The sequence below is a fragment of the Lepidothrix coronata genome, unplaced genomic scaffold (genome assembly GCF_001604755.1).
Source record: "Lepidothrix coronata isolate B3197 unplaced genomic scaffold, Lepidothrix_coronata-1.0 Scaffold199, whole genome shotgun sequence".
Taxonomy (NCBI): domain Eukaryota; kingdom Metazoa; phylum Chordata; class Aves; order Passeriformes; family Pipridae; genus Lepidothrix; species Lepidothrix coronata.
Window position 1 is genome coordinate 1,092,612 of NW_016690379.1, and position 27,111 is coordinate 1,119,722.

At 64.9% G+C, this 27,111-nt stretch overlaps 1 protein-coding gene across 19 annotated transcripts in view; it reads left to right on the forward strand.

Annotated features, from left to right (window-relative positions):
- Positions 1-27,111, forward strand: part of PLEKHA6 (pleckstrin homology domain containing A6) — a 44,214-nt gene that overhangs the window by 13,498 nt on the left and 3,605 nt on the right. For 2 of the 19 annotated variants that reach the window (XM_017832223.1, XM_017832230.1), the window contains exons 1-25: positions 3,421-3,451; positions 11,360-11,440; positions 11,591-11,705; positions 11,796-11,900; positions 12,030-12,102; positions 12,559-12,659; positions 15,073-15,248; positions 15,473-15,964; positions 16,482-16,992; positions 17,382-17,468; positions 18,128-18,181; positions 20,058-20,138; positions 21,501-21,569; positions 21,925-22,005; positions 22,389-22,538; positions 22,912-23,007; positions 23,118-23,229; positions 23,407-23,546; positions 23,854-24,006; positions 25,104-25,230; positions 25,332-25,426; positions 25,682-25,864; positions 25,976-26,140; positions 26,319-26,452; positions 26,555-26,697. In XM_017832223.1, coding sequence (XP_017687712.1) covers positions 11,604-11,705; positions 11,796-11,900; positions 12,030-12,102; positions 12,559-12,659; positions 15,073-15,248; positions 15,473-15,964; positions 16,482-16,992; positions 17,382-17,468; positions 18,128-18,181; positions 20,058-20,138; positions 21,501-21,569; positions 21,925-22,005; positions 22,389-22,538; positions 22,912-23,007; positions 23,118-23,229; positions 23,407-23,546; positions 23,854-24,006; positions 25,104-25,230; positions 25,332-25,426; positions 25,682-25,864; positions 25,976-26,140; positions 26,319-26,452; positions 26,555-26,697 — 3,430 coding nt within the window. In that variant the 5' untranslated portion in view covers positions 3,421-3,451; positions 11,360-11,440; positions 11,591-11,603. Of the gene's footprint in view, positions 1-2,134; positions 2,171-3,377; positions 3,452-11,359; positions 11,441-11,590; positions 11,901-12,029; positions 12,103-12,558; positions 12,660-13,800; positions 14,139-15,072; positions 15,249-15,472; positions 15,965-16,481; positions 16,993-17,381; positions 17,469-18,127; positions 18,182-20,057; positions 20,139-21,500; positions 21,570-21,924; positions 22,006-22,388; positions 22,539-22,911; positions 23,008-23,117; positions 23,230-23,406; positions 23,547-23,853; positions 24,007-25,103; positions 25,231-25,331; positions 25,427-25,681; positions 25,865-25,975; positions 26,141-26,318; positions 26,453-26,554; positions 26,698-27,111 lie in introns of those variants that run through there. The other 17 variants (XM_017832226.1, XM_017832224.1, XM_017832239.1 and 14 more) reach the window with 14 other exon arrangements.

Consider the following 27,111-nt stretch of genomic DNA (forward strand, 5'->3'; position numbering starts at 1 on the left):
CGCTGCGGGGGTGGCTGTGGGAGGGGGACAGGGGACACAGCCGGGGCTGTTTGGTGACACAGGGGGTGTGTCCTGTCCCCACGCTGGCCCTGAGCCACCCCGGGAGACTCCGAGGCTCCGGTTGGGTGGCTGTGAGGGGTTCTCAGCTCCCTCTGGTTTCCCTCAGCACATTCCTGCGTCGCCCCTGCAGCTGCTCCCCGGGGCCGCTCTCGGCTCCCTGCGCTAATGAGGACGCGGGTGGGAAGCTGGGAAGGAGCAGTGATTCACCAGGAAGCTGTTCCCGGCTGTCCCAGGCACGGTCCTGCCACACCAGGGTGTGGTGGGCTGGAGGTGACAGCAAATCTGGGCTGTCACATCTGAGGGCAGCGAGGGAACTGCTGTGGTTCCCCCTGGGATGCTCCACACCGGGATGGCACCACTGCCAGAGCCAGAGGAAAGCTCGGCAGAGGCAGCAGTTCCCAAGCCCGATCCTGGGATCTGAGGGGGCCTGTGCGTGTTTGCTTTGGTCTGTTTGCTTGGGAACAAACCTCCTGCTTCGTGGGACTCCTGGTTCCCACTGTGTTGGTACACGGAGGCTGGTGGGACGGGCACGTGCCTGGGTGACTCCGGGGCTGGGTGGTGCTGGTGCTGGAGCAGGAGGAGCTGGAGGCATCCACGGGTGCCGGGCTCGGCTCCTGGGACATGCTGTGGGCACTCAGGAGCACTTTTGGCTGCTCCACACATTTTGCTGGCACCCACACCGTGACCACGGGCTGCTCCCGGGGCCGTGGGACACGCTGCAGGTGGATGTGGGGTCGGAGGGCCGTGGGCAGCCCGGAGCTGCCCGGATCCAGCACTCGCCCGTCCTTGGGAGCTGTTTGGTGCAAAGCACTTGCACAACCCCGGCCGTGCCCGTTGCGTCACAGCCGGTTACAAACTGTTCCGAGCCCTGCAGAGGTACAGGATCAGATCTAAAAATGGAGAGTTTCCCCATCCACCGACATCACACCCAGGCCGACGCAAGGGATGTGTGGCATTGCACCGGGAAGGCAACTGGGACACTCCTCGTGCTGCTGGGGGGGTGACAGGCTGCCCGCGGTGACAACCTGCGGCTGGGCCGGCTCTGCCACGGCGGGAGAGCGGAGCTGCTGCTCCTGCCCCTCCATCCCCGTGGGCACATGTGGCTGTGCTGGGCCATGGGGGCCGTGGGAGCGTGCCTGGGATCCATGAGGCTCTTTGCAGAGCCCCGGCTCCGGCAGGTGTGGGGCTCCGTGCCGGCTATGCCAGGAATGTGCCGGATGCGCTGGGACTTGACTGCAGGAGGTCGGGGCGCAGAGCCCTGGGATGAATCACTTGGAGGGCTGGCAGTGGCACAGCTCCTGGGCTGGGGCAGAGCCAGGGCTGCACAACCTCCTGATCCAGAGCCTCTCCGATCCCAAACGCTGCTGGGAAGCGGGATTCCGTGGTGGCAGCAGGGACACGGGGGCTGGCAGGGTCTGTGCCCGGGTTATGCCCCCCATAACCTTGAGGTGCCACTCTTGTGACTTTAGTTTTAATCTGTCTGAGATGCCCATGGAAAGTTGGGAATTTAGACAAAAACAATCAATAGACTCCACAGGGAGTGGCACAACCTGCCGTGGCTGATGGAGCCCAGGATGGGGATCACCCCACACCCGGTCCCGGTGGGATAGAGTGGGAATGGCAACGCCTGGCATTGCAGAGCCCTGGGACTCACTGCTGGGAGCAGGGGGATGCTTGATTTTACCCCCCTGCTCTGGGCCCTGCGCCCTCTGAGTGCTCCCAATTCAGGGAGCAAGGAGCTCTTGGCTTCGTGTCCCACGCGGGTGTGGGGAACGGGAATTCCAAAAGCTGTGCCTTGTGCACGGCACGTCATGGACACGGGGGGCTGAACCCCACGGCCGGGGGGTCTTATCAGCTGCCGTGCCTGCAGCTCGATCCCCTCTGTGGGTTTTTAGGCGTTTGATGGGTTTTTATGATGATTGAAACCATCCTGCAGCCGCCCTCCCTCCGCGCTCCAGCCACACGGGGTGGTGCCGTGCAGATGTTTGTCCAAGGCTATTTGTGATCATTCCAGCCCGGACGCCCCCGGCGCTGCAGCTGGGGCTGGAGAAGGCGAAATTCCCTGCTTGTCCGTGCTGGGAAGCTGGAGCTGGGCTGTGGCGCCGGTGCTGTGAGTACTCCAGACCCGTGGGAGCTGGGACAGGGATCTGGATTTAGCCCCTCTCTGTGTTTGTAGGGAGATCTGGTGGCTCCCCTGGGCTGGCTGAGCTGGTGGGACCTGGCTTGGGGTGGTCCTGGGAGCTGGTGACATCATCTGGGCTTGGGGACAGCGGGGATAAGGGCTTGGTCCCAGGTGCCACTGCACCCCGGGGCTGTGTGGGGACAGAGCGGGGACAAAGCGGGGACAGAGCGGGGACAGAGCGGGGACAGAGCAGGGACAGAGCAGGGACAGAGCAGGGCTGCACCAGCTCCCGGCGATGGCGCAGCCGGAGGTTAATCATTCAACCCCTTGGCAGGTTGGGTAACGCAGCCAGCGGCGGGGGGGCGACGGGGACATCTGTCCACCCGCTTCGCAGACCGCAGGCACAGGAACGGCCCCCGTGCTCCTCCTGCAGCGCCGGGTGCCTGTGCCCCGTCTCCATGGGGATGCGGTGATCGGGACAGCGCCGCGGGTACCGCAGCGTGCGGGAGACCCCCGGCAGCGGGGACTGGCGGCTCCCTGTGCCGGCTGAGCGGGAGCCGAGCTGGCCCCCGGCGCGGCCGAGGGAGCCAAGAGCTGCAGCTGGGTTGTAAACACGCCCGGATAAAGTTACGGCCATTGATGTTCCTTGGAAAAGCTGAGTGAAAGGAGAGAGGGAGACCCCTGAGCTGAGATGCTGCCCCACCGAGGGGTGGATGTGCCTCCTGCCTCCGTGGGCAGCCGGGGGGAGCAGCCCCTGCCCTCCGCCCCCTCCTCAGCCCCTTGGGATGAACACTGCTGGCTGTCCCTCAGGGTGGGGAGAGCGGGGTCTCCAGCAGCTCCCGCCGGGATGCAGAGGCAGGATACGGCCCTTGGGATGCACAGGAACACACAGGGCTGCTCCCAGGGCTCCTGCTGCCGAGGGAGCGGGATGGGAGTGCGTGGAGACAGGACACTGCAGGAGCGGCTGCAGGCCCATGGGGAGCCCCTTGGAAGCCCCTTTCCATCCCCAGCCCGTTGTCCTGCAGTGATCTCCGTGTCACGGTGCCGTTAAAGGCGCTGTCAGGGGGAGCACAGGACCTCTCCCGGCGCTCCTCCCGCGCCACACGGAGCCGAGGGGGTTAAGGCCGCCGGCAGCTGCCGGGGCTGTTAATGATTGATACCAATGACGGTCTCCATGGGCTGGGAAGGAAAATCATCTACCCTGGCCGGCTGCGGGAGAGACACCGGCTTGGCAGGCAGCGTGGGCAGAGGGGACACGCGGTGGCACCGGTGAGTGTGTGTGTGTGTGTGTGTGTGCCCGTGTGTGCAGTGTCACCGCGGCTGTCGTGGCACAGACAGCCCGGCCAGGGCACACAGACAGCCCTGGCACACAGAGCCCGGCCGTGGCACACGTGGGCCATTGTCTGTGGCCAGGAGCAGCCGGTGCCCCGAGGGCAGCCGGGCCGTGACTGGCACAGCTGAGCACGCCAGGGAGGGCACGTCGGGCTGTGGGTGTGATTATCCGTGTGTACGATGGGTCACGCAGGTGCTGGGGATTTGTCCCAGCAGGATTTTCCCAGCGCTGCTGCTCCGTAATCCCCACTCCTGACCCGACCTGGCCGGGGAGGGGTTGGGACCGGGCTGGTTTGATGCCTCGTGCCAGGGATTGCTCAGGACAGGTATTCCTGCCGCTGGAAGTGGTTTCTTAAAGAGCTTAGGGAGAGTTTAAAGCCTCCAGGTGCGGGTCCAGGTGGCGGCTCAGGGGTTGTGTGAGTGGGAGCGGTGGCTCTGGGAGCCTGGTGATCCCGGGCACAGCGGGCAGGGGCTCTGCCCCCGGGAAGGGACAATGGAGCCACTTGGTTAAAGCAGTGCCAGACACTCAGTGCTGCCAGGGCCTGGACTGTCACCTGCTCTGCTCCATGTCCCGGGCCACCCCCTCACGGGGCTGTCACCCTCCCAAATGTCACCCCACGGATCCGGGATGCTGCCGCGCCTGCTCCAGCTCTCCGTGTTCTGGCCGGCCGCCCCCGTGGGCCGTGCCTGGGATGGAGCCGGGGTTTCCAGGGAGATAAAACACAAACTCCCGATGCTTTTTGTGCTTTTTGTGCTTTTCCCCGACCCCAGCTGGCGCGGGAGCGGGGGACTCGCCCTCCCCGCCGCCGGCCACGCCGGCTGCCAGCAGCCGCTTTGTTCTCTGGAAATCCCCTGCCTTCCCTGCTCCCGGCCATCCCTGCTCCCGGCCATCCCTGCTCCCGGCCATCCCGCCCTGCCACGGCAGGGACACCGGGCGCTTCTCCTGCTCTCTCTCCCCACGCACCCTGCCCGGCCGGGAGGGCCCTGGGTGATGGTGGTGACGTTGCTCGTGGGCTGCGGGTGCCCGGGAGCCTCCACCCGCCCTTCCCGAGGACTTTGCCCGGCTTGGCAAGCCCGGCACAACAGCCCTGCTGCTTCCCAGAGGATCCAGCTCAGGCTTTTCCTCCTCCCCTCCCAGCACGGCTCCCACGGGAACTCAGAGGGATGATGTCGAGCTGAAGGCCAGGCTGTGCTTGTAGGAGCAGGGGGTCCTGGGCTGGTGTTTGGGGTCTGGAGGGTCCTGGGCTGGTGTTTGGGGTCTGGAGGGTCCTGGGCTGGTGTTTGGGGTCTGGGGGGTCGAGGTGCTTTGGCAAATGGCTCTAAAAGCAGCAAGGATGTGACACTGGGGACGTTGCTGCAGGCACAGCCCTGGGTGGGCCATTGCTGCTGCTGCAGCGACTTCTGAGTGGGATCAGTGGTGACACCTGGGATGTGGCAGCAGAAGGAAGGGGGGGCTTGGCCACTACAGCACTTGTTTTGGCTCTGGAAAGGCTCTTGCCAGCATTGAGCCAGGGTGGTCCCTGCCAGGGCACTGTGGTGGCAGCTGTGGGTGCAGTCTGCCAGAGGGGTGAGGTGGGGATGGGGCGCTTGGACTGGCACCCTCTCTCTTGGGACTCCTTTGGCACCCTTGATTTTGGGGTTGCTTCACAGCAGCCCCAGCACAGCCAAGGGCAGGAGGCGACAGGAACCTCCCTCTGCCTCCCCGTTCCCATCCCAGCAGTGACACTGGGGGTGGCACCGTGGCCGGGGACAGGGACAGGGGCACAGGGACAGGGGCACAGGGACAGGGGCACAGGGGGCTGTGCAGATGCAGGAGTGGGTTTTGTTGTCCAGGAGGGCTGTGCTGCCCCAGGCCCCCAGCCCTGATGGATGCAGGGCTGGAAATGCTGGCTCAGCTGGATGGAGGGGGCCGGGATTAGGGCAGGGATGAGGCTGAGGAGGAGATCCGGCTGCTGGTCCCTGCTGTGCCAGGAGCAGTAGGAGCTGGCCAGTGGCAGCATCAGAGTGATGGGCCAGAGGGAACCTCAGCATGCAGCTCCACACAGAGGATTCTGAGTGCCCACAAGCCACTTTATTCCCAGAGGCTGATTGTGCTGCAGATCCACAGGCACTGGGATTCCCAGGGCTGCTGGTTGGCTCGGATGTGGTGCCCGGACTGGGGTTTCTTGCAGCATTCCATCCCTCCTTTCCCTCCCTCTCCTCTTCCCTGCAACCTTTTCTCCTTTCCTGCCCTCTCCCAGGGCTGGCATGGAACTCTCACAAGTCCAGGAGCCCGGAGCTGGGATGGCCCCACGTGGAGACTCTGGAGCAGCCGAACTGCTGGCACCTGCCCTCCACCTGCCAAACTTCATTTCATTAATTTTTTTTATCCCTATTGCACCTCGAGCCCCTGCAGCCCTGTGCTGAGTGGGGTGGAGCTGGGCTGTGGTGGGTCCCCTTTATTAGTGCATTATAATGTGTTTGCTCCCACCCCGGGCTCCTCTTGCAGTTTGGGATTTGGCAGTTTGCACTTGCTCATCCAAGGGTGGATTCTCCCTGCCAGGCCCTCACAGGGGCTGTGGGGGACAGGGTGACCTGGAGTCCCTTCCCATGGGTGCTGAGCACTGCAGTTAACTGGGAGAGAAGGATTTTCAAGGGCTGCAGTCGGAGGAGAGGGATGTGGCTCGGGAGGAGAGGGAGAGGTGAAGAAAGGGCTAGAAAAACAGAGGAGGGAGGCCAGTGTACAGGGCGTGTTTGGCTGGTGGCCACACAAGCCCCTTCCTTGGGAGCTGCCTGGATGCTGGAAACAGGAGCAAAACCTCGGGATGACGAGTTTTCATTATCACTTCGGGGGGTTGGCTCCCTGCCTGCCCCTGCCCCTGGCGTGGCAGATCCCAGCAGCCGCAGTGGGGCCCCCCCATCCCTGACCCCCCCGAGCCAGGGGCTGTGAGGGGAGCACTGAGGCTTCTGCCAGAGCTGGAATCGGGGCTGGGGCGTGGGAGGACGCAGGGCTTGGATCCTGGAGGCACAGGGCCAGCCTGGGAGCTGGAGGGATGGTGTTGGCCCGGGCGAGGCTCCGGCAGAGCTCCACGGCTCCGGCATCGCGCCCTGGCAGGGCCGGTCGGGGTCCCCACAGCCCCCCTGCCCTGCTCTGGGTTTAGGGCTTGGCAGGCCCCGGGGGTGAGCCTGCACCTCCCCTCTTCCCACTGCTGGATAACAGCCAGGAGAGAAGCCCTGGAGTGGGAATGGTTCCCATTAGCTGAGGTGGGCTGCACACGGGGGGTCTGGGGGCTGCTGGGCTGCCTCCAGCCAGCCGAGCCAGGCTTGCTGTCTGCTCTTGGAGGGGAGCAGGAGCTTTTCCCAGGTGCATCCCACCTTCTCCACGAGGAGGGGTCCTGTCATACCAGCTGGGAATGCAGCAGCAGGAGCACAACTGGCATCACCTGCAGGGCTTCACCTCAAGGTGGGGCGTGTGGAGGGGCCACTTCCCTCCTCATCCACCTGCCCAGAGCAAGTCTGGGGTTTGAAGAGCAGGAAAGCAGTGACCTCGATGGGCTGTGGGAGGGTGGGGGCAGCCACGGGGGGTTGTCCCTTTGGTCCCAATGAGCTTCAGCTTTGGGGAAGGGGAAGAACAGCAGCGCTGAGTGAAAGTTTTGTTTCCCAGTTGTTGCATTTATTCCCTTTTCTTGCTCCAGAGAAAAAGCAAGAGGAAGTTCAAAGTGGTTTCCTTTGATGTTTCCCTGAGGAAGAGCATGGACTCTTCTCCCCCTCAGCTCTCTTGGGAGGTCTGGGGGAGCCTCCACCCCCGAGCTGCTGTTTGGAGCCCTGAAGCGTGTCCAGTCCATCGGCCACGGGTCTGACCCTGCCCTCCCCCGGCACCAGTGACTGTGACACAGCCCAGCTGGTGCCGGGAGCACAGCGCCTGCTCCAGGCTGGAAAACTGGGGCTGGACCCGGCTTAAAGGGTCCCAACCCTGGCACAGCCCCCCAGGACACTGAACGGGGGTGACAGAGGGGAAACCCCAACACTGGGGGGCTCAGAGCCTCCAGTGCAGCCAGAGTTGGGTCCTGTGGCTCCTCCCCTGCTCCTGCCACACTGTCCCCTGCCACTGCCGTCCCCAAAAAGGGCCACACCTCACCTGGCAGATCCCTCTCCACCACAGTGGCCATACCACCAGGTGAGCGTTGGCTTTTGTCACACTGGGGAGCTGGCACGTCCCCGAGGCCGTTGGAGGACCTTGACCCCGGATCCTTGGCACTGGCAGGAGGTGGTGATGGAGGAGCGGGTGAGTCGCTGTGGTGGGGATGTGGGGATGCAGGGAAGTGGAGATGTGGGGAAGGGGGGACGTGGGGACAACCAGCGCTGGGGTTTTGCCAGGGCTGGGGTTGCTGGCACGAGGCTGGTGCTGCCCCTGGGCATTGTGGTGGTGGTTTCTCCATGGAAGTGTCTCTCCCTGTGCCAGCGAGGAGAGCAGTGATGGCACCACGGGGCATCTCCATGCCCGAGGTGCCCTAAAAAGGTGGATTGAGTTGGTTTGGGAGCAGTGATGCCACAGTGTTGGCACACGGTGGGGACGTGGTTCCTGTCCCTGGTTGCTCCCTGACACCCTCCTGGCTGGGACCACTGGTGCCAGTTGAGGGGCAGCAGGGGCATCCCTGAGGTGGGCACTGGTGCTGAGCTCGCCCCAAGGGGGTGGAATTGAGGGCACTGTGTTTTAGGAGGAGCAGGTGGATGGTGGGGTGGCTGAGTGGGCAGTGCCCGGGGTGCTGAGGGAGCAGGATGGAGCCCAGGCGCCGTCCCGTGCTCCGCTTCCTTCTTTGGAGGTTTCTTTGAAATGCCAGCGCTGCCTCCCTCCTTCCCTCCCTCCCTCCCTCCTCCCAAGGATTATACCAGCCCTGATGGATTTGGATTCACTTTCCAAAGGCCAGGCAGGGTGTGAGTCACCCCGAATCCTGCTCCTCCCCGCTCTGAACCTGTGCTGTGAGGGCTCCCCGGAATTTGGGGGGGCTGATGCCTCGCAGGGTCTGTGCCTCCACTGCTGGGGTGGTCGGTGCTTGTGCCCGTCCTGCTTCCTGGGATTTTCTCTCGGCGTGACCTGGGGAAGGAACAGCCGCGGGGGGGAAGGGGTGGGGGGGACACACAGGGATGATTTGGGGACAGAAGCAGGGGGGAGGGATGCAGCCGGTGAATCCAGGGCAGCGACAGAGCTCATCTCAGCGCGGCTGCTCCCCCGCCCTGACACCCCCCCTTCCCAGGCAGCAGCCCCCGTGCTCCACTGCCCTGCCCGGGTGGGGGGGCCCCATAGCCCCCCTGCCAGCCCTCTCAGCCCCTCACAGCCCCCCGACCTGCCCCTCCGGCCCTTCTCCTGCCGCCGGCGGCTCCCCGGCCCCGCACCGGTGCTGGGGGAGGCGGCGGTGCCGCGCTGCCCTTCGCTTCTCCTCTGCGCGGGGACGCGAGCGGGAGCTGTTTGTCCCCGCTGTCGCCTGCCCGCCGGCTGCCGCACACCGGGGCTGCCCAGCCCCGGCGCCACCGGAGCCACCGGAGCCACCGGAGCCACCGGAGCTCCGCCACCGCCGCCGCCGGGAAACGCCAATGCCACCGGGCACGGGGTACTGGGACAACTGGGAGAGAGAGAGAGACAGAGAGAGAGAGGACAAGCAGAGCTTTATCCCTCCGCCCGCATCCCCCTGCCCGCCCCGGGCTGTCCCCCCCGGCAGGTGCCATCGCCCCGCAGCGTGGTGGCACCGTGGTGGCACCGCGGTGGCACCCGGTGCTGTCCGTGCCCACCGTGGCCATGCCGGGAGCCCGGAGCTGGCGCTGAGCTGGGAGGGCCCCTGGCACGATGCTGAAGTTCCGGGCGGACCGGCGGGTGAGGTAGGAGCCCCGGCAGGGCTGGGGGGGGCCCGGGGGGGGCCGCGGGCGGGCGGCGGTGAGGGACCCTCAGCCCGGGCAGTGGCTGCTGCATTGCAGTGCTTGGGAGGCGATGGGAACCCGCGAGTTTCTGGAGCGGGGTCAGCCCAGGGAGCTGCTGCCGGGCGGTGCTTTCAGGAGGTTCTTCGGCTGTTTTGGGGGTATTGCCTTGTCGGGGGGTGGGGGCAGACCTGGGGCGGGGGGAGGCACCGGGAGGAGCCGCGGGGCTGCAAAGAGTGCGTGTCCTGGGCTTGGCGGCGGAGCAGGGAGAGTCCAGCCTGCGGGGACAGAGACCTTCTGCGGTGCAGGGTCGTGGGCAGGGATGGGGGGACCCCCTGGGTGGGGTTCCGGCACGTTGGTGGGTCCTGGCAGCACCCACTTCCCACATCTGGTGCTTTCGGAGTGCTGCTTGCTTGGCATTTGCCCCCTCCCCGTGTGTCAGCACCATGGGGGGGCCTGGGACCTGCCCCAGCAGCCGTGCTTTGAACCCCCTGAAGTCAGTGCTGGGGAAAAAGGGTCTGGGAGCAGCTCCAGCCCCGGTGGTAGAACCCCCTGGGCTGCTGCTGGAGCGTGGGCTGGGCAGGATAACTCGGGTCGGTCGTGGCACAGACAAAACAGGTGCTGGGGGAGTGACCCCCCCTCGCTGCGGGGTGCACACACACTCCCCGGGTGTTTAAGATGCCCCCGAGCGTAGGGAGCACTGGCAGAGGGGATCAGACCCATGGCAGGGCACGGAGTGGGACCTGCAAGGGGGAGCAGCTCAGCGGTGCTTTTTTGGGTAGGAAGTGGTTAATGCCTTCAGGGCCTGGCAGCTGCCCAGGTTGGGGTGAAGCTCGGGATGGGATGGTCTTGGCAGCTGCGTTTTCTTGCTCAAACTTCCCCTGTTTTGCTGACATGCAGGAGTTTGGTGTCACGCCGGGCTGCTGGGGGGGGCACCCATGTCCCAGTGCCTGGCAGCTTTGGGAAGGAGGGAGGTCACGGGGATGGGGTCCAATGCAAACTTCCCGGGATGGAGCCCTGAACCTGTGGGTAAACCTTGTCCTTTCCTCCTGGGAAGCAGCGTGGGAGGGGGTTCCCCAGGTGAAGCGATGAAGTGCTGGGGGTGCCCAACAACACCAGCTGTGTGGGACTGGGGCAGGGACATGGCACAAGGTGCCAGCTGAGCCTGGCAGTTGCCCTGTCTCTCTGCTCCTGGCACTGCCAGGGAGCCCAGCACAGCCACCTTTAGCTGTACCCAGCACCACCAAACCAGCAACAGCTTGTGCTGGGGGCCCTGGGCTGGTGTTTGGGGTCTGGGGGGTGCACAGCCCTCCATGGCCAGGTGACCCTGCTCTAAACCTTGCAGTATTTTGGCAAATGGCCCTAAAAGCAGCAGGGGGAGGGTGTGACATTGGGGATGTCGCTGCAGGCACAGCCCTGGATGGGCCATTGCTGCTGCTGCTGCAGTGACTTCTGAGTGGGGTCAGTGGTGACTCCTGAAATGTAGCAGCAGAAAGAAGGGGGGCTTGGCCACTACAGCCCTTGTTTTGGTCCCCAGTGAGCTGAGCACTTTTTGGGAAATGCCAGTGAAATCTTTGTGTGTCCAGAGAAGGGAACAGAGCTGGGGAAGGGGCTGGAGCAGCAGGAGGGGCTGAGAGAGCTGGGGGGGCTCAGCCTGGAGAAAAGGAGGCTCAGGGGGGACCTTCTCGCTCTCTGCAACTCCCTGACAGGAGGGGGGAGCCAGATGGGGGTCTGGCTTCACTTCCAGGGTGGCCCACCTGGATGTGGCACTTGGGGACACGGTTTAGTGGTGAACACAGCAGTGCTGGGCTGATGGCTGGAGACTCAGTGACCTTAGAGAGCTTCCCAACCTTCGTGATCCCACGATTCCGTGATTCCACGAGAGATCCAAAGCGTGGGGTCAGCAGGATGGGTCTCTGTGGGGGGCTCTTAACAACCCCCCTCTTGTCTCCACAGCCACAATGAAAGGCGGAACACGTTCCTGCACCCAGTGACGGGACAGGTCCCCGAGGACAGCTCCAGACTCGACTTGCACAAGTGAGTTGGCTCCCAACTCTCCTGCTTTCAGGGCCCGGGAGTGGCTGGTGATGGGGGCACGTGGTGGGGGGGTGGGCTGGGAATGGTGGGGGGCAGCTCCTGCGGGGTGGGGGGACACAGACGTGCTGACCCGGCTCCCCTGTGCCGCAGGCCCACCTCGGACATGTCCAGCAAAGCGGGCAGCAAGCGGCCGCCCACCGTGCCCAGCGAGCCCCCCGGCCACGCCATGGTGTCGGAGGGACCCCCGGAGCGCCCCGGAGGCCGGGTGGGTGCCCGGCGCCGCGGGGCACGGCAGGGAGGAGCGGGGACGGGGTGCCAGGGACCCCCCCTGAGCGGCTCCTCTGCCCCCCTGCAGGCCCCGCGCTCCTCCCGCAAGGGCATCGCCTTCGGGAAGCGCTCCAACTCCATGAAGAGGAACCCCAACGCCGCCGTCACCAAGAGCGGGTGGCTCTACAAGCAGGTACAACCCACGTGCTGGGTGCTTCCCCCCTCCCCAGGGGTGTCACCCCCCTTGCCAGCCCTGCTGGGTGCCTCCCCTCCACGAGCAGCCGTGCCCGTGGGCGCTGCCCTCACGGCCCCTCTCTCGCAGGCCAGCTCGGGGGTGAAGCAGTGGAACAAGCGCTGGTTTGTGCTGGTGGATCGGTGCCTCTTCTACTACAAAGGTACAACCCTGAGCACCAGTCCCAATGCCCCCCCAAAAAGCTCATGCCACCCCCCCAGCGTGACCCAGTGCCCACCACCCGGGCACCTCTGTGCAATCCCAGGCTCCTTCCGTGCTCAAAGGAGGGTGTGCCGGGGTAGGTGGAGGGGTCTTGGGGTCCCAGCACCCCACTGTGGGGGTGTTCGCTGTGCTGGGGACCTGAGGGGTTAATGCAGAGCCTTCCCCGCCTCCCTGGCAGCTCTGGGGCTCAGCCCTGGGCGGGCATCAATAATTGAGGAGGCTGTTTGTGAGCCAGGCAGAGCTGCGGGAGCAACAGGCGGGCAGTGCATTCCCACAGGTGGGCTCCCTGGGTGTCCCCCTGGGAAGGAGCAGTGGGATGGGGGGGGGTCTCTGCTGGGGGGGCAGCCAGAGCTCCCAACCCCTCTGTGTGTGTGTAACCCCAGCGTTCCCCCCCCAGATGAGAAGGAGGAGAACATCCTGGGCAGCATCCCCCTCCTCAGCTTCCGCGTGGCGGCCGTGCAGCCCTCGGACAACATCAGCAGGAAGCACACCTTCAAGGTCAGGGGCTGGGAGGGGACAGGGCACTGGGGTGGCACTGGGGCGGCACTGGGGCGGTGGTGATGCTGGCAGGGTCCCTGCTGCTCTTCTGGCTTTCTTGGTGACGGGGCTTGGAGCAAGCTGGGGTGAGGGCTGACTGCGTATCCCGGGATCCCCTGTGGATACGCCACGTGGATCTGCCTTGTGCCGGGGAAACTGAGGCACACGTGGGCTGAGCAGCATCCCCAAGGTCACCAACCCCTGCTGCTGCCCCCCAGCCCAGGGCAGAGCTGGGTGCAGGGCCTTGGTGGATGCTCCTACCCCTCTCCCCGTCCCAGTTTCCCCTCTCCATCGCTGCTCCCGCCAGCCTGTCCCACCGGCTGCCGCGGCGCTTCCTGGCAGCATTCCCAGAGCCAGGCACGGAGGTGTCCCCAACTCCGGCTCTGCTTGAGCTGTTTGCCTGGGAAGTGTAACTGGAAGGGAGGAGCCCGTGATGAGTCACTGCCGTGGGGCTGGAGTGGAGAGCAGAGCAGGGAGAGGTGAGGGCGGCTGCTGCTCCCCCACGTCCATCCCAGGCATCAGAGCAGGGTCTGAGCTTCCCTGGCACTTGTGGGCATCACTGGGCACCTTTGGCATCACGAGGCACTTTCACCAGCACAGCTGCTCGTGCTGCCCGTAGTTGTGGGTCATGTTGGCACCCATTTGTTGATGGGCCAATGCCCTTGTGCAAAAACCCAACCTGCACCTTCCCGTGTCCAGAGCCAGTGCTGGGTCCCTGCAGGGCACTGCCAAGGAGTGGTTCCAGCCTAGGGGATGGATTTTTGTAGCTTCCACCCTTAAACCTGCAGCTGGGGGGGCTCAGCCTGGAGAAAAGGAGGCTCAGGGGGGACCTTCTGGCTCTGCAGCTCCCTGCCAGGAGGGGGGAGCTGGCGAGGGGTCGGGCGCTTCTCCCAGGGAACAAGGGACAGGAGGAGAGGGAACGGCCTCAGGCTGTGCCAGGGGAGGGTCAGGTTGGATATTAGGGAAAGATTTCCTCCTGGAAAGGGTTGTTAAGCATTGGAAGGGGCTGCCCAGGGAGGTGGTGGAGTCCCCACCCTGGAGGTGTCCAAGGAACGACCGGACATGGCACTCAGTGCTCTGGGCTGGGGGACAAGGTGGGGACTGGGCACAGGTTGGACTCGATGGTCCTGGAGGTCTTTCCCAACCTCAAACATCCCGTGATTCTATGAAATGTCTCTGTGACACCGGTGGGGAAAAGCCTTGCAAAGCTGCTGCCCACGAGCTGAGCTCTGCTGAGCTCTGTGCTGGTGTTCCCCAGGCTTTGGGAGGATGGTTTTGTCCAGAGAAGGGTAGAGAGGGTCCCGAGGGCCGGGGGAGGTTTGTTCCTGCCCCGCTGACCCCGTGTCTGTGTTTCCTCCTCCTCTCTCTGCGGGTGAGGATCCCCGGACAGGAGGGGTCTCTTCGTGCCACCCACCACACCAGCACCCAGCCACCACCTAGGTAGTACCTTCTTGTGTTTCTGGTGCATGCAGAGGGTGAGGGACCCCCAGGCTCGCCCGCATGCTCCGCCCCCCCCACTCCCACTAATCCAGGGGGTGAATCCCTTTGATTGCATCTTTTCCTCTGGCTGCAGAGCTTGCAGAGGCAGGAGTGCATGGGGGGCTCAGGAGGTGACCCCCAGCTGGGCACAGTGCCCATGTTCTGGGGAGGATGGAAACCCAAGGGAGGGTTTTAATCAATCAATAAAAAAAAACCCAATATTTTTTTTAAATTTTTTTATTTTAAGAGATTGAGCCCTCAAAGTCTTTCAGGGGAAAAACCCTCCTGCTTCCCTCCTTTTCTTCCTCCTTGCATCTTCCCTCCTTTTCTTCCTCCTTGCATCTTCCCATCCCTTTCCAGAGAGGGGGAAGGTGGAAGCCTCAAAAAGGCCCTAAATAACCACGTGCCTTCCAGCACGTTCTGGGTGGAGAATGGCACCAACATCTTGCAGCAAAAGCAAACCTTTTGCCCCCCCCAAAAAATATTTTCCGGGCCAAGAAACCACCTTCCCCCTCAGCCTGCATGGATGATGCTCCAACACTGCTGCTGCTCTCGCTGGGACATAAACCCTTCCCCAGCCCCCCTGTGCCCCACGGGGACCCACTTGGGGTGCAGCAACCTCTGTACTGGGGTGCTGCTCCTCTGCTGGGGGGCTCTGGGCAGGGCTGGTCCTGGGAGTGACCCCGGGGGGATCGTGACCCCAGGGAAGCCCCTGTGAGGGGCCTGCAGAGCCTTCCTCCTGCTCGGCGGGAGGGTGCATGCGGCTGGGAGGCTCCTGCAGCGGGGAAGGACCACTCCTGGCTTCTCCCGCGCTGGCAGGACCTCGTGCCGGGGTGGAAGTGGAGCTCTCACCCTCCTGTCTCTCTCTCTCTCCCACTTGTGTGCCCCCCTGCAGGTGACGGTGTGCTGGGTGGAGGAGATGCCGGCGAGTAACGGGCAGTCCGTGTCTCCCCAGGCCGAGCACGCCGGCATCCGCACCTACTTCTTCAGCGCCGAGAACACGGAGGAGCAGGAATCCTGGATCCAAGCCATGGGCGAGGCCGCCCGGGTGCAGATCCCCCCGACCCAGAGGTCAGCGCCCACCAGCTCCCTGTGCCACCCCTCTGCCCCGCTCTCCCAGGGATGGGGGGGTGCGTCACGGCTGGGGACTTTTGGGATCGTGAGGGACCCTCTGGAGAAGGGAGCTGGGGTGGTGCCGGCCCCCCGAGGCCGAGGGAGGGTCAGGACGTTCCCGGCCACCCCAGGGGCGTCACAGAGGGAAGGTGACCCCTCTCTCCCGTCTCGGCACCCCCCAGGCACGAGAAGCCGGACTCGGAGAACATCCCGCCCAGCAAACACCACCACCACCTGCACTGCAACAGCGCCCACCGCGAGCACCCCAAAGCCGACCCCGACGCCAAGACCCGCGGGGAGGGCGACGGCCGCGGCTCCGAGAAGATGGAGAGGAAGCCGGAGCGGGCGGAGGGCAAGAAGGAGCCGCTGGCCAAGGCCAACGGCGTGGGCGGGCAGGAGGGGCCCTCGGAGCCGGGCAGCCCCTACCCCGAGGCGCCGCGGGGGCCGGGCAGCGCCGAGCGGCCGCCGCAGCCCAACGGGTGGCCGTACCCGTCCCCCAGCCGGCCCGGCAGCACCGCCTTCCCCCCGCCCGACGGAGAGAGCAGGGACCCCCGCCGGGCCGCCGCCCCCCGCCCCAACCCCGACAAGGTGGCCCAGCGCAAGAGCTCCATGACGCAGCTGCAGCAGTGGGTGAACTCCCGCCGCGGGAACGTGCCCCCCGAGGAGCTGCGCAGGTGAGACCCCGCTCCCTTCCACCAGGCTTGTCCCTTGGATGGTGCTCTGGGAATGTTCTTCCCCTTCCCGCCCGCTTCCTGCCCTCCTGGGGTCAGGAGATCTCCCTTCTGGCTCTCCTTTCTCTCCGTGTGCCGGCTCTGAGCTGCTTAGGGGATGCCCTGAGGAGTCAGATGCAGGGTGGATTTTGGGGAGGTGGATTTTTGGAGGTCCCTGGGAGGAGGGATGCCAGGAGCAGAGGCCACCACGGTCTCCCTGGAAGGAGGGATACAAGGAGAGGAGGCCACCACAGGATCTCTGGGAAGAGGAATGGCAGGAGGGGAGGCCACCATGGGATCCCTGGAAGAGGGATGCCAGGAGGGATGGGCACCTTGCAGTGCCTGGGAGGAGGGCTTCCAACCAGCCAGCTTTTCAGACACTAGTGTTGGAGCTGCCTGCTCTGAGTCTGTCCGTGCCCCCTGAACCCCGGGCACTGCCTGCCCTCCAGCCTGGCTCTCACAACCCTCTTCCCCGCTCCAGCCCCACCAGGTTTTACCCCGTGCCTCGCCGAGTGCCCGACTACTATTCCCCCTACTCGCCGCAGTACCCCGAGGAGTACCAGTACTACCCCGCGGGGGTGCGCCCCGACAGCATCTGCTCCATGCCCGCCTTCGACCGCGTGAGCCCGCCCTGGGCGCTGGAGGACAAGCGTCACTCCTTCCGCAACGGGGGCACCTTCCAGCTGCGGGACTGGAAGGACCCGGCCGGGTTCGGCCGGCAGGACGTGCCGCTGTGGCTGCCGGCCCCCGGGAGGCAGCCGCCCTACCTGGACGAGGTGGACGCGGCCTCGGGCTCCCTGCGGAGGATGTCGCTGCAGCCGCGGTCCCGCTCGGTGCCGCGCTCGCCCAGCCAGGGCTCCTACAGCCGGCCGCGGGTGTACTCGCCCGTGCGCTCGCCCAGCGCCCGCTTCGAGCGGCTCCCGCCCCGCGGAGACGAGATCTACGCCGACCCCACCCCCTTCATGATGAGGCGGTCCATCAGCTCGCCCAAGGTGAGCGCCCGCAGGGACGGAGGGGGACCCTCGCTGGGGAGGGCAGGGCAGGGCAGGGCAGGGGGGCTGCGGCACCGTGTGTCCCCTCTGCGTGCACAGCCTGGCCTCAAAGGGCCACCTTGCAGCAGCTGGTGGCTTTGGGGGCCCCCCTGGTGATCCTGCAGAGCTGCCCTGGCTGTGGTTGTTCCAGAGGAATGGATGGATGAGTGGGGTGGGGTGCTCAGGGCCACCATGGGTGATGTGCTCCCAAGCAGGGAGTGCTGGTGACCCTGTCCCAAAGCCAGGCCTGACCCTGCTGGGGGCCGGGGTCTGTCCTGTCCTGTGCTTTCTGGCTCTCACACGCCTCTCACGTGTCTCTGATTTTGGGGTGGGGTCTCTTCTCTCCACAGTACGACTACCTGGGTGACAGGCGGCCCGTCCCCCCCGGAGTGTATCCGTACCACTTCCCGGCATCCCCCACCATCCACGACAAAATGGTACGTGTGCTGCCGGCCCAGGGAGGGGGGGTCAGTTTGGGGGGTCCCCACTCAGATGGCCAAGGAGGAACCACTGCACTCCAGGGGCAGCTTTGTGGGTCACAGCTGGGCTGCTCTGGGCCAGGTCGGGACTGCAGGTCCTTTTACTGGTCCCTCCCGGCCATTCCCAAAGGAAATCCATGTGGAAGGGCCCCTGGCCCCCGCTCTGCAGCAGCGGGACGCCCTTGGACCCCCGTCTTCCCCAGGGTGGTCCCTGCCTGAGGCCGGTGCACCCCCTGCCTCTCCCCCTCTGCTTCCTCCCTTCTGGCGACGGCTGCTGCGTTTTCCTGCGTTGTTTCCTCTCGGAGGGGCCGGAGCTGGTGGGGTGGCACCGAGAGGTCCCCCCGCAGAGCACGACCCCAAAACCACGGGGCAGGACCATCGGAGGAGGGAGAAGCCTGAGCTACCATAAGCCACCCATGCTGCCATCCATCCTCGTAGCCGCAGGGCGACCGGGGTCCGCAGGGCACGGCCAGGGCGGCGTTCCCGGCTCTGTGCCCCGGAGGTGCCTCGTTTCCCAGCCAGGAGGCCTTTCCATAGCCCTCACCTAACTGCTTTTGCTTCTTCTTTTATATGTTTTGCCCTTCGTTTCTTGCCGCGTGCCTGCTGGCTCCTGGTAGGATGAACTTTTAGACCTTCAGTTGCAAAGAAACCTAGAGTATTTGGACCAGCAGGTAGGCAGAGCTGGCTGCCAGCCCCACCTCACCTGCTGCTTTAGTCCCCTCGTGCCCCCCCCCGCCCCAGCAGCTTTCCCCTTCCCTCCTGGCGCAGCATCTCGTCCATCCATCCATCCATCCTCACCCTTCTTGGCATTCCAGCAGCACGAGTTGGTCTTTGGTTTGCTTCTTCCATCCTTCCCATCCGTAGGGTCGCTCATTGCTTGGCAGAAAGTCCCCCCTGACAGTGCCTCTGTGTGGTGTGCTGGAGATGGGGGGGCGTGGGGGGGCCGGGGCAGCTTCCTAAATTCCCAGGGTCTCGGGGAGCTGCCCTGGGGTCCAGGGGGTGCAGCGGCTCTGAAACCCCCCAGTCAGTGCTGGACACGTGCACGGTGCCAGCGTGGCTGTGCTGGAGGGTGTGGGGTCCCAGGGCTGGTGTCCCCCGTGCAGGGGGTGGCCAGGTGACCCCTGGGGACTGTGGTTTTGGTGACGTGCTGGCCCCGTTCCTCCTCGGAGGTGAAAAGTTTGATGCAGGTGGGCGTGAGGGGCCCACCGGGTCTGACACCAAAGCGCTCCGGTTTTTGCAGCAAAACGGTGAACTGACTTCATCCCAGGAGCATGGGGAGGGAATACAGCCAGGAGACACCCCCAGGAATGTGTCCAGGCAGGGGCTGCAGCCAGAGCTGGGGACAGGAGCTGCCGGGCAGTGCTGCAGCCCAGGCTGGCACTGAGGGAGCTGCTCCAGAGACAATCTCATTAGTCTGCAAATCTCCACCGGTGCAGCAATCGCCACGATCTGTGTCTGCCTTGGAGCAGGGCCAGGGCCAGGCAGGAGCACTCGCTGCAATAAAAGCTCTCTGGGCTGTTTCGCAGCCACCGGCAGCATCGCTGCCTCTCCCCGGCTCTTTAAACCACTCCCTGAAAAGGCTCTGCGTCTCCTCCTCCTCCTCTCCCGCCGACCTGTGGAGAGACTAATTGGGAGTGACGCTGTCAAGTGTCTCTTTTCAAACATCTTGCTGCTTTATTTTCTCTCTCCTTGCTCGTCCAGCCACGGGCGCGGCTCCCTCGGCTGCCCCCAGTCAGGGTTCAGCCCCTGGTTTGTGCTCAAAGTGTCGTCACCCCTTGGATCTTGGGGTTCCCGGGCATGAGGGGCTCCCCTGGCATTGTCTGCTCAGGGCTTTGGGTTCCTGCAGCACTTCTGTGGGCAGAGGCCCTGGTAGAACTCTGGTGCTGGTGACCTGAGTGGCCCCATCACCCGGTTCCGAGGGAGCCGTGGTCACCGCCGGCTGTGCACCCCAGGAACCCCTGGCTGGGGTCTGTCCTGCCCCCCTGGAGGGCTCGGCTGCAGCTCTGGGGGACACAGGGATGCCAAACCCATCACATCCGTGCCTGGCAGCACGGCCTCAATGTGCCACCTCCCAGTTTCCACCCTGCTGGAGGCTCTGCTGGGCTGGACAAGGGGACGCTGCTGTCCCCACGCCCGGCTGTCAGTCACCTCCCCGATGCCATCACAGCCCTGGCTGGGCACGGAGCCACCAGCCTGCGTGAGAGCAGGGTCTGTGTGTCCGTCTGTGTGCTGGGACCCGCTGTGCTGCCGCCGTGGCGTCTCTGTCCGAGCCCGTGTCTGTCTGTGCCGTTTGCAGCTCCGAGCCGGCTCCGGTTTGTCTGTGCTTTCCCCTCACCAGAGCGTTCAGGGCGCTCAGCCAGCCCTGGGCGCACCCAACGGAGCGGCAGCAGCCCCGGGGGGGGCCGTCCCCACGTGTCTCCAGCCCCTGGGACACCTCAGGAGGTGGCACTTCACGTCCCGAGGGCCCCCGGAGCGATGCCGGCGGCTCGGGCGGTGCGCGGGCGCGTCTCCGCTGACCTGTGCCCTTTCCTTCCCTGTGTGCCGCAGATGAGCGAGAGCGAGACCCTGATCAGTATGGTCAACAGGATGGTGGAGACCTCCTCCCCTAGGGCCCAGCTCTACATGCAAGTAAGGCTCGGGCCGCCGGGCCCCGCGTGGCTCGTGCCCAGCTGCGGGTCCGGCCGTGCCCCCCGCGCCATCCGGGGTCACCTCCCACCATCGCCACTCATGCAGACCCGGCATCCACGCGGCGCATCACCCCCCTCGGGGGCCTGCTAGTCCATCCCAGGCTTTGCTAATCCATCCATGAGCCATTAAAACCTGGCAAATCCTCGCGCCGGGCGAGAGCGCGAGGCGGGGCCGCGGCGGTGCTGGACTCTCATCCTCGTTCGGGCTGCGCTCGGGGCTTGGCTCATCCTTGTTCTGCCATCTGATGAGGCAAGGAGGAGGTGTGGGATGATTTCAGACAGGAATCCAGCCCGAGGCTCTTAAACCAACGCAATAACTCCTGCAACAGGGAGAGGAAACAGCCTTTTAGCCCCGGAGGCTCTGGCTCCTTCTGTTCCCAGCACCGGGATGTTCCTGCTGGTGTTGGGTTGCAGCTCCCAGCACAGGCAGGTCCCATCACTTGTGCCCACTCTGCCACCCACCCCGGGCAGGGGGTCTCGGGGCCCCACCGTGCTGTCCAGGGCACCTTCTGGCTGTGCCAGCAGCCCAGAGATCGCTGGGATTTTCCAACAAAAAAGGCGCCTGTTTCCATCTGCTGTGAGCAGGGATGTGCTGGAGGGTGAAACCGGAGCCCCTGGGATGCTCTCGCTGGCTGGGCTCCCTGCCCGGAGGCAGCAGCATCCCAATCCACCAGGCTCTGCCTCCAGCCCCGCTGGCACTTCCCAGATTCAGGTCCCTTTGCATTATCCCGTAGTTTAAATGGCTCTAAAGTAGCATCTTGCTTTCTAGCAATAATGATCCCCTTCTTTCCTATCTTCTGCCTTTCATCTCCAGATCTTGGAGGCATTTAATTGCCGAGGTCCCATTAGTAATTTAGATTTCCAGGAAAGGAAAGTGACTCACGGAGGAGCCGGGTGGTGGTAAACAGGCCCTGCTGCAGCTGCTGATTTATAGGTGTTTCCACTCTGCTAAGTGGAATTACAGCTCAATCTCGCTGCCTTTGTTTCCCTGCCTCTGGAATGGTGGCAGTTAATGATTCACGAGGCATCTCTTTAGCTCAGTCCTTGGCTCCTGTGGAGAGGCTGTGTCTGGATAATTCCAGTGGCTCACTAGCTGATGGCTGATGGGCAGGGAGGTTGTGACTTCATCCATGTCCAGCACTGACATCCCAGTGCCTCCCGATCGATGGGGAGCACTCACCACCTCCAGGACTCGCCTCTTCCCTCTCTTTCCCTGCTCACAGGGATGGGAGAGAGGGGCTGGGAGCTGCCTCCCCTTCCCTGGGGATCCCAGGGCTGGGCTCACCCCATGCTCTGCTTGCAGGTGACGCCCTTCCCGGAGGCCTACAGGGACACTCTGCATCCCTACAAGATAAGCGAGCAAGACACCGATGTAAGAGCAAATGTCTGTCCTGTGTGGCCCCTCTGCCTCCCCCCCAGCAGCCCTGATGTCCCCGTGGAGAGAGCTGTGCCCCGTGCTCCCACAGCTGGGAGCTGTCCCCAGTTTGCTCTGTGCTCCTCAATGAACAAATCCTTCATCTCCCAGTTTGTCCCGTGCCACCCTGGCTGGGGGTGAAACCCCTGCAATGAGAGCAGGAGGCTGGAAACCCCCCCCAAGGCCACACATCCCACCAACCCAACCCCGTGGGGCATGTCCTGCCTGCATCCTGCCTCTCCCAGCTGGGAGACCGTGCTGGACCCTCACCCTCCTCATCCTTTCCCCCCTCTCTCTCTCCCTCCCGGCACAGAAGCTGCTGGGGAAGCTCTGTGAGCAGAACAAGGTGCTGCGGGAGCAGGAGAGGCTGGTGCAGCAGCTCCGAGCTGAGAAGGTACGTGGTGGCAGCTCGAGTGGCCCTCTGGGGACAGGGGATGGCCCTGTCACAGAATGCTTTGGGTTGGAAGGGACCTTAAGGATCATGTCGTTCCAAGCCCCCTGCCATGGGCAGGGACACCTTCCACTGGCCCAGGCTGCTCCAAGCCCCGTCCAACCTGGCCTGGGACACTTCCAGGGATGGGGCAGCCACAGCTTCTCTGGGCAAATGTCCTGCTCCCTTGGGGGCAGCTCAGTGGGGATGTTTCTGAGGTGAGGGAGGTGCTCTGGCCGTGCACACCCCCAGGATTCCCCGGGTGTTTGTGCCCTGTTCAGGAGGGGGATCAGAGCTCCTGCACCAGCCAGGCTCTCACAGCTCTGTCTCCTTTCTGTTCCATCCAGGAGAGCCTGGAGAGTGCCCTGATGGGGACGCACCAGGAGCTGGAGATGTTTGGGAGCCAACCTGCCTACCCAGAGAAGCTGCTGCACAAGAAGGAGTCGCTCCAGAACCAGCTCATCAACATCCGTGTGGAGCTGTCTCAGGCCAGCACGGTAACAGACCCCTCCCTCCTCCTGGGGACCTTCACAGCTCCCACTGTGTCGCTTCTCTCCCTTCCCGAAAAGAAGACAAAAAGGGAATTCCCCTGAACTGGCTGGGGGCCAGAGGAGCCAAAATCCCTCACGAGGCACAAAGCAAATTAGCCCTTGAGGTGCCATCCAGCCACTGTCCCTGTCCCTGTCCCTGCCTGTTGGCACCGGGTGCTCCCACGGGCACCTCAGAGCTTGTCCCCTCTTCTGCCACCCCCTCCCCATCTCGGGGGGCTGTGTTGGGTGCAGCCTCCTCCTGCTTTCCTGGTTGGTCCAGAGCTGCTTCCAACCAGGGGAGGAACCTGCCAAGGACCCCCCTGACCCACCTTCCCCCCAGGCCTTGGCAAACAGCACCGCCGAGTACGAGAGCCTGGAGAGCGAGGTGTCCACCCTGCACGACGACCTGTGGGAGCAGCTGAACCTGGACATCCAGGTGAGTGGGTCCCCCTGACATCCCTGCGGTCCCCCCAGGGGGGTGGAAGCCCCCCCAGTTCCTTCAGCCCTCGTGTCCTGCTCTGACCACTGCCTTTCCTCCCCGTCCAGAACGAAATGCTCAACCGGCAGATCCAGAAGGAGATCTGGCGGATCCAGGACGTGATGGAGGGGCTGAGGAAGAACAACCCGTCCCGTGGCACCGACACTGCCAAGCACAGAGGTGAGTGGGCTCTGTCCCTGCCCAGCCAAGACCCCAGTGTGCCATGTCATGGCATGTCTCTGGTGACTCTGGGCAGACAGCAGCTCCTGCTCGGGGACATGGTGGCCCTTATTATTATCATATTACTACCTTATTATAATCATCTTATTATTATCTTATTCCTGCTCCTCTCCACAGTGGCCCTGGGCCCCTCGGGGACGTACAGCTCCAACAGCCCTGCCAGCCCCCTGAGCTCTGCCAGCCTCACCAGCCCCCTCAGCCCCTTCTCCCTCATCTCTGGCTCCCAGGGCTCGCCCACCAAGCCCGGACCTGGCGAGGTGAGCGAGTGGGGGGGTTTGGGGTGGGATTGGGGGATGCTGGGCGCCAGGCACAGAGCACAGATGCCTCTCCTCGTGGCTCTGCCTGGGGGCACCGTTTGGGCCACACGGATGGTGGGATGCAGTGTCCCCCTCAGCAGTGGGGTGGGATGCCCTGTCCCCCTCTGCCCAGGGACACAAAGACACTCTGGAGCCGCCGCTCTCCCTCCTGCCCTCCTTGTCTCGGCACTTCCACTGTGTGTTGTCTCTTGGCCTCTCTCTAACTCTCTCTTCCTTCTCTGCTCTCCCCCCTCACGCTCTGCCCCAGGAACCAGGCCCGCCTCGACCTCCCCTCCCCAAGTCCTACGTCCCCCTGGAGTCTCCTCCGGCCGTCCCTCCGCTGCCCAGCGAGAGCCGCCTCTGGCCGTACCCCACGTCCCCTTCCTGGCAGCACGGCGGGGCAGAGGCCAAGCGGGGACAGGTACCGAACCCAGGGCAGCTGCCACCCCGTGCTCCTCCTCCCCGAGACGTGGCAGGGGCTGGCATGAGGCAGGGCACGGAGCTGCCCACCCCGAGCCCGCAGGGACAGCGTGGAGGTGGCACTTGGCGTGGGGACAGCAGCACGTGGCTCTACCTGCCATCCCCTCAGCAGCCCCCCCATGGCCCTCGTGTCCCCACCAGGTCCCCAGCGCCCACTGTGCTCACTCAGGACACGGACTGTCCCCTCCTGGGCAGCCCCCAAGGCTGCCACAGCCCTTGGCATCGCCCTCTCTGCTTTCCTCTGCCCTCACCTCTCTCGCTGTCCTTCCGTGGCACCGCTCCCTGTGTGGTGCTGGCGGGCTCTGCCCACAGGGGTGAACCCCCAGCTCCTGCCCACCAGGGCAAACCTGGATGTGGGAATTGCTGCTGCTGCCTCGGCCGTGCTCGTGCCGGGGGAAGGGGCCAGGTGTGGGCACCAGGAGCCACTGGTGTCCCTGCAGCTGGGGGCTGGGATGTGTGTCCGAGGGGGCTGGCACGGCAAGGCAGAGCTGGGAAGGGTCACACTGCCAGCACAGGTGGCACTTCCAGCAGCTGTGGGTGGCACAGGGGCGGTTGCACGTGGATCCATGGGGTGTAAGGGGTGTCTGGGTTCACTGTGTCCATTGAGGGGGCACCCTGGGCTGCTTGGCCCATTGCCACAGCCCTCCCTCACACCAGCAATTCCTGGGCTCCAGGCAGGCTGTTCCCATGGGACACGAGGCGGGAAAGGACCCCAGAAATGGCCCTTGGCTCACTCTCATGCCTGTCCCAACTCCTGCCCCTGTGGGACCACCCCCCTTCCCACAGGCACAGGGTCTGGCTGGAGCCCAGCACAGAACCAGGGTGTCCCTGTCCCAGAGCTCCTGGGTGCCGTGGTGGGACCATCAGCCTTTCAGGGAGCTTTTCCCGTGGAGAAGCCTGGCCTGTGGCTGGTGTCTGTGTGTCCATCCACTGCCAGGAGCGTGTCCGTGGCTGTGGAGAGCAGGGGGTGTCCCCAGGCAGAGCGTGGCCCCCAGACAGGACAGGGGGGCTCACCAGGGCCCTGCTTCCCTCCCACAGCCCAAACCAGGCTTCGAGCAGAGCAAGAAGGAGGTGCAGCGACCCAGCCCCCCTGGTCCCCCGGGCGAGGGGCTCCTGCAGGGCCGGCAGGAGCAGGATGCAGAGAAGCAGGCGGCTCTCAACAAGGGTATGGCTCGACTGGGGACAGCAGGACCCCAGAGGACCCTGCTGGGACCCTGCCCTTGGTCCCCGGGGGGGCTCAGCCTGGCGTTCTGCTTTGCTCCGCAGTGGGAATCGTCCCCCCCAGGACCAAGTCTCCGGCGGAGGAGGAGGTGGTGGCGAGGAGGAGTGCTGCTGGCATGGCCAACGGGCTCAGCTCCCGGGTAGGGCTCGGCTTGAGGGGCTGGGGGTCGGGCTGGGGGGCTGGGTGAGCTGGGGGGGAGCTGTGGAGCAGCCTGCAGAGAGGAGCCTGCTGCTGAGTGGCTCCGTGTCTCACCATCCACTCCTTGAGATCCCTCCCGGGCGATTCCCGGAACGGGCATCCCAGGAAAGGGCTGAGCCCAGCAGCCCACGGCAGAGGGTTCTAGCACCAGGAGGATGGGGCAGGGGTGGGTGACTCAGGGCTGGGCTGCCCCCAGGAGAGACCGAAGAGCGCCGTGTTCGCCACTGAGACGAAGGTGAAGATGAGTGTGGAGGAGCAGATCGACCGCATGAAGCGCCACCAGAGCGGCTCCATGAAGGAGAAGCGGCGCAGTTTGCAGCTCCCCAGCAGCCAGCAGCCCGAGCCCCCCGGCACCAAGACCCCCACCTCCTACAAGGTGGTGAGTCCCTGCGCCTGGCAGGTCCCTCCTGGAGCAGAGGGGACACTGGGGGCCGGGGAAGGGGACACGGTGCCATCCTGGGGGTCTCAGCCGGGCCGGGGTCCCTCGCAGGTGCGCCGGCACCGCAGCATCCATGAGGTGGATATCTCCGACCTGGAGGCCGCGCTGCGCTCGGACGACCCCGGGAAGGTGTATGAGACCCCCCAGGAGGAGATCGCCCGGCTGCGCAAGATGGAGCTGGAGCCGCAGCACTACGACGTGGACATCCACAAGGAGGTGAGCACGGGGTGTCCCGGGGACGTGGGGCATCCCTGGGGGGTTCATCCGTCCTGGAGCCACTAACCAGGGGCTGCCATCGCCCAGGCGGGTGTTGGGGTGAGTGGGGCAGGCGGTGCTGGAGGGGGACGGGTACCCCATGCCCAGCACAGGGCTCACCCCTTTCCACTGCCCCCAGCTCTCCACGCCTGACAAAGTCCTCATCCCTGAGCGGTACGTCGAGCTGGAGCCCGAATCGCCCCTCAGCCCCGAGGAGATGAAGGAGAAGCAGAAGAAGGTGGAAAGGATCAAGACCCTCATTGCCAAATCCAGGTGGGGCTGCGGTGCCCGTGCCAGCCATCCCGGGGGGGTGAACCCTTCCCCGGCCATCCCGAGGGGCCTGGCACGGGCGCTGACGCCGGGTGCTCCACACAGCCTGCAGAACGTGATCCCCCTGGGCGAGGGGGAGGTGGACACCCCCCAGGACCCCGAGACGCAGCTGCAGGAGCAGGAGAAGAGGATCGAGATCTCGTGCGCTCTGGCCGCCGAGGCCTCGCGCCGCGGCCGCATGCTCTCGGGTGAGGGGCAGGAGGGGTGAGGGCAGGGCGGGTTGGGCACGTCGGGTGTTGGTTTGGCAGCGAGAGCAAGGAATCAGGATGGGCAGGAGAGGGGTCAGTACTGTGTCGATCCTGGGCAGGGCATCCCTGGGCAGTGGGAGAGCCAACAGCTCCCAGGCCCTGCCCGCCATGCCTGGGGCTGCCTTCCCCTGAGATCCTGGGATGGAGCAGCTATTCCAGCAGGGCACAGCTTCCAGCACCTTGCTGGGAGCGTCTGCAGGGGTGGGAGTGCCTGGCTGGGTGGGCATGAGGTGACACACCTTGGCTGAGCGAGCGTGGTGGCACCCCATGCCCAGGGGATTGTGGTGGCACCCCATGCCCGGGGGATTGTGGTGGCACCCCATGCCCGGGGGATTGTGGTGGCACCCCATGCCC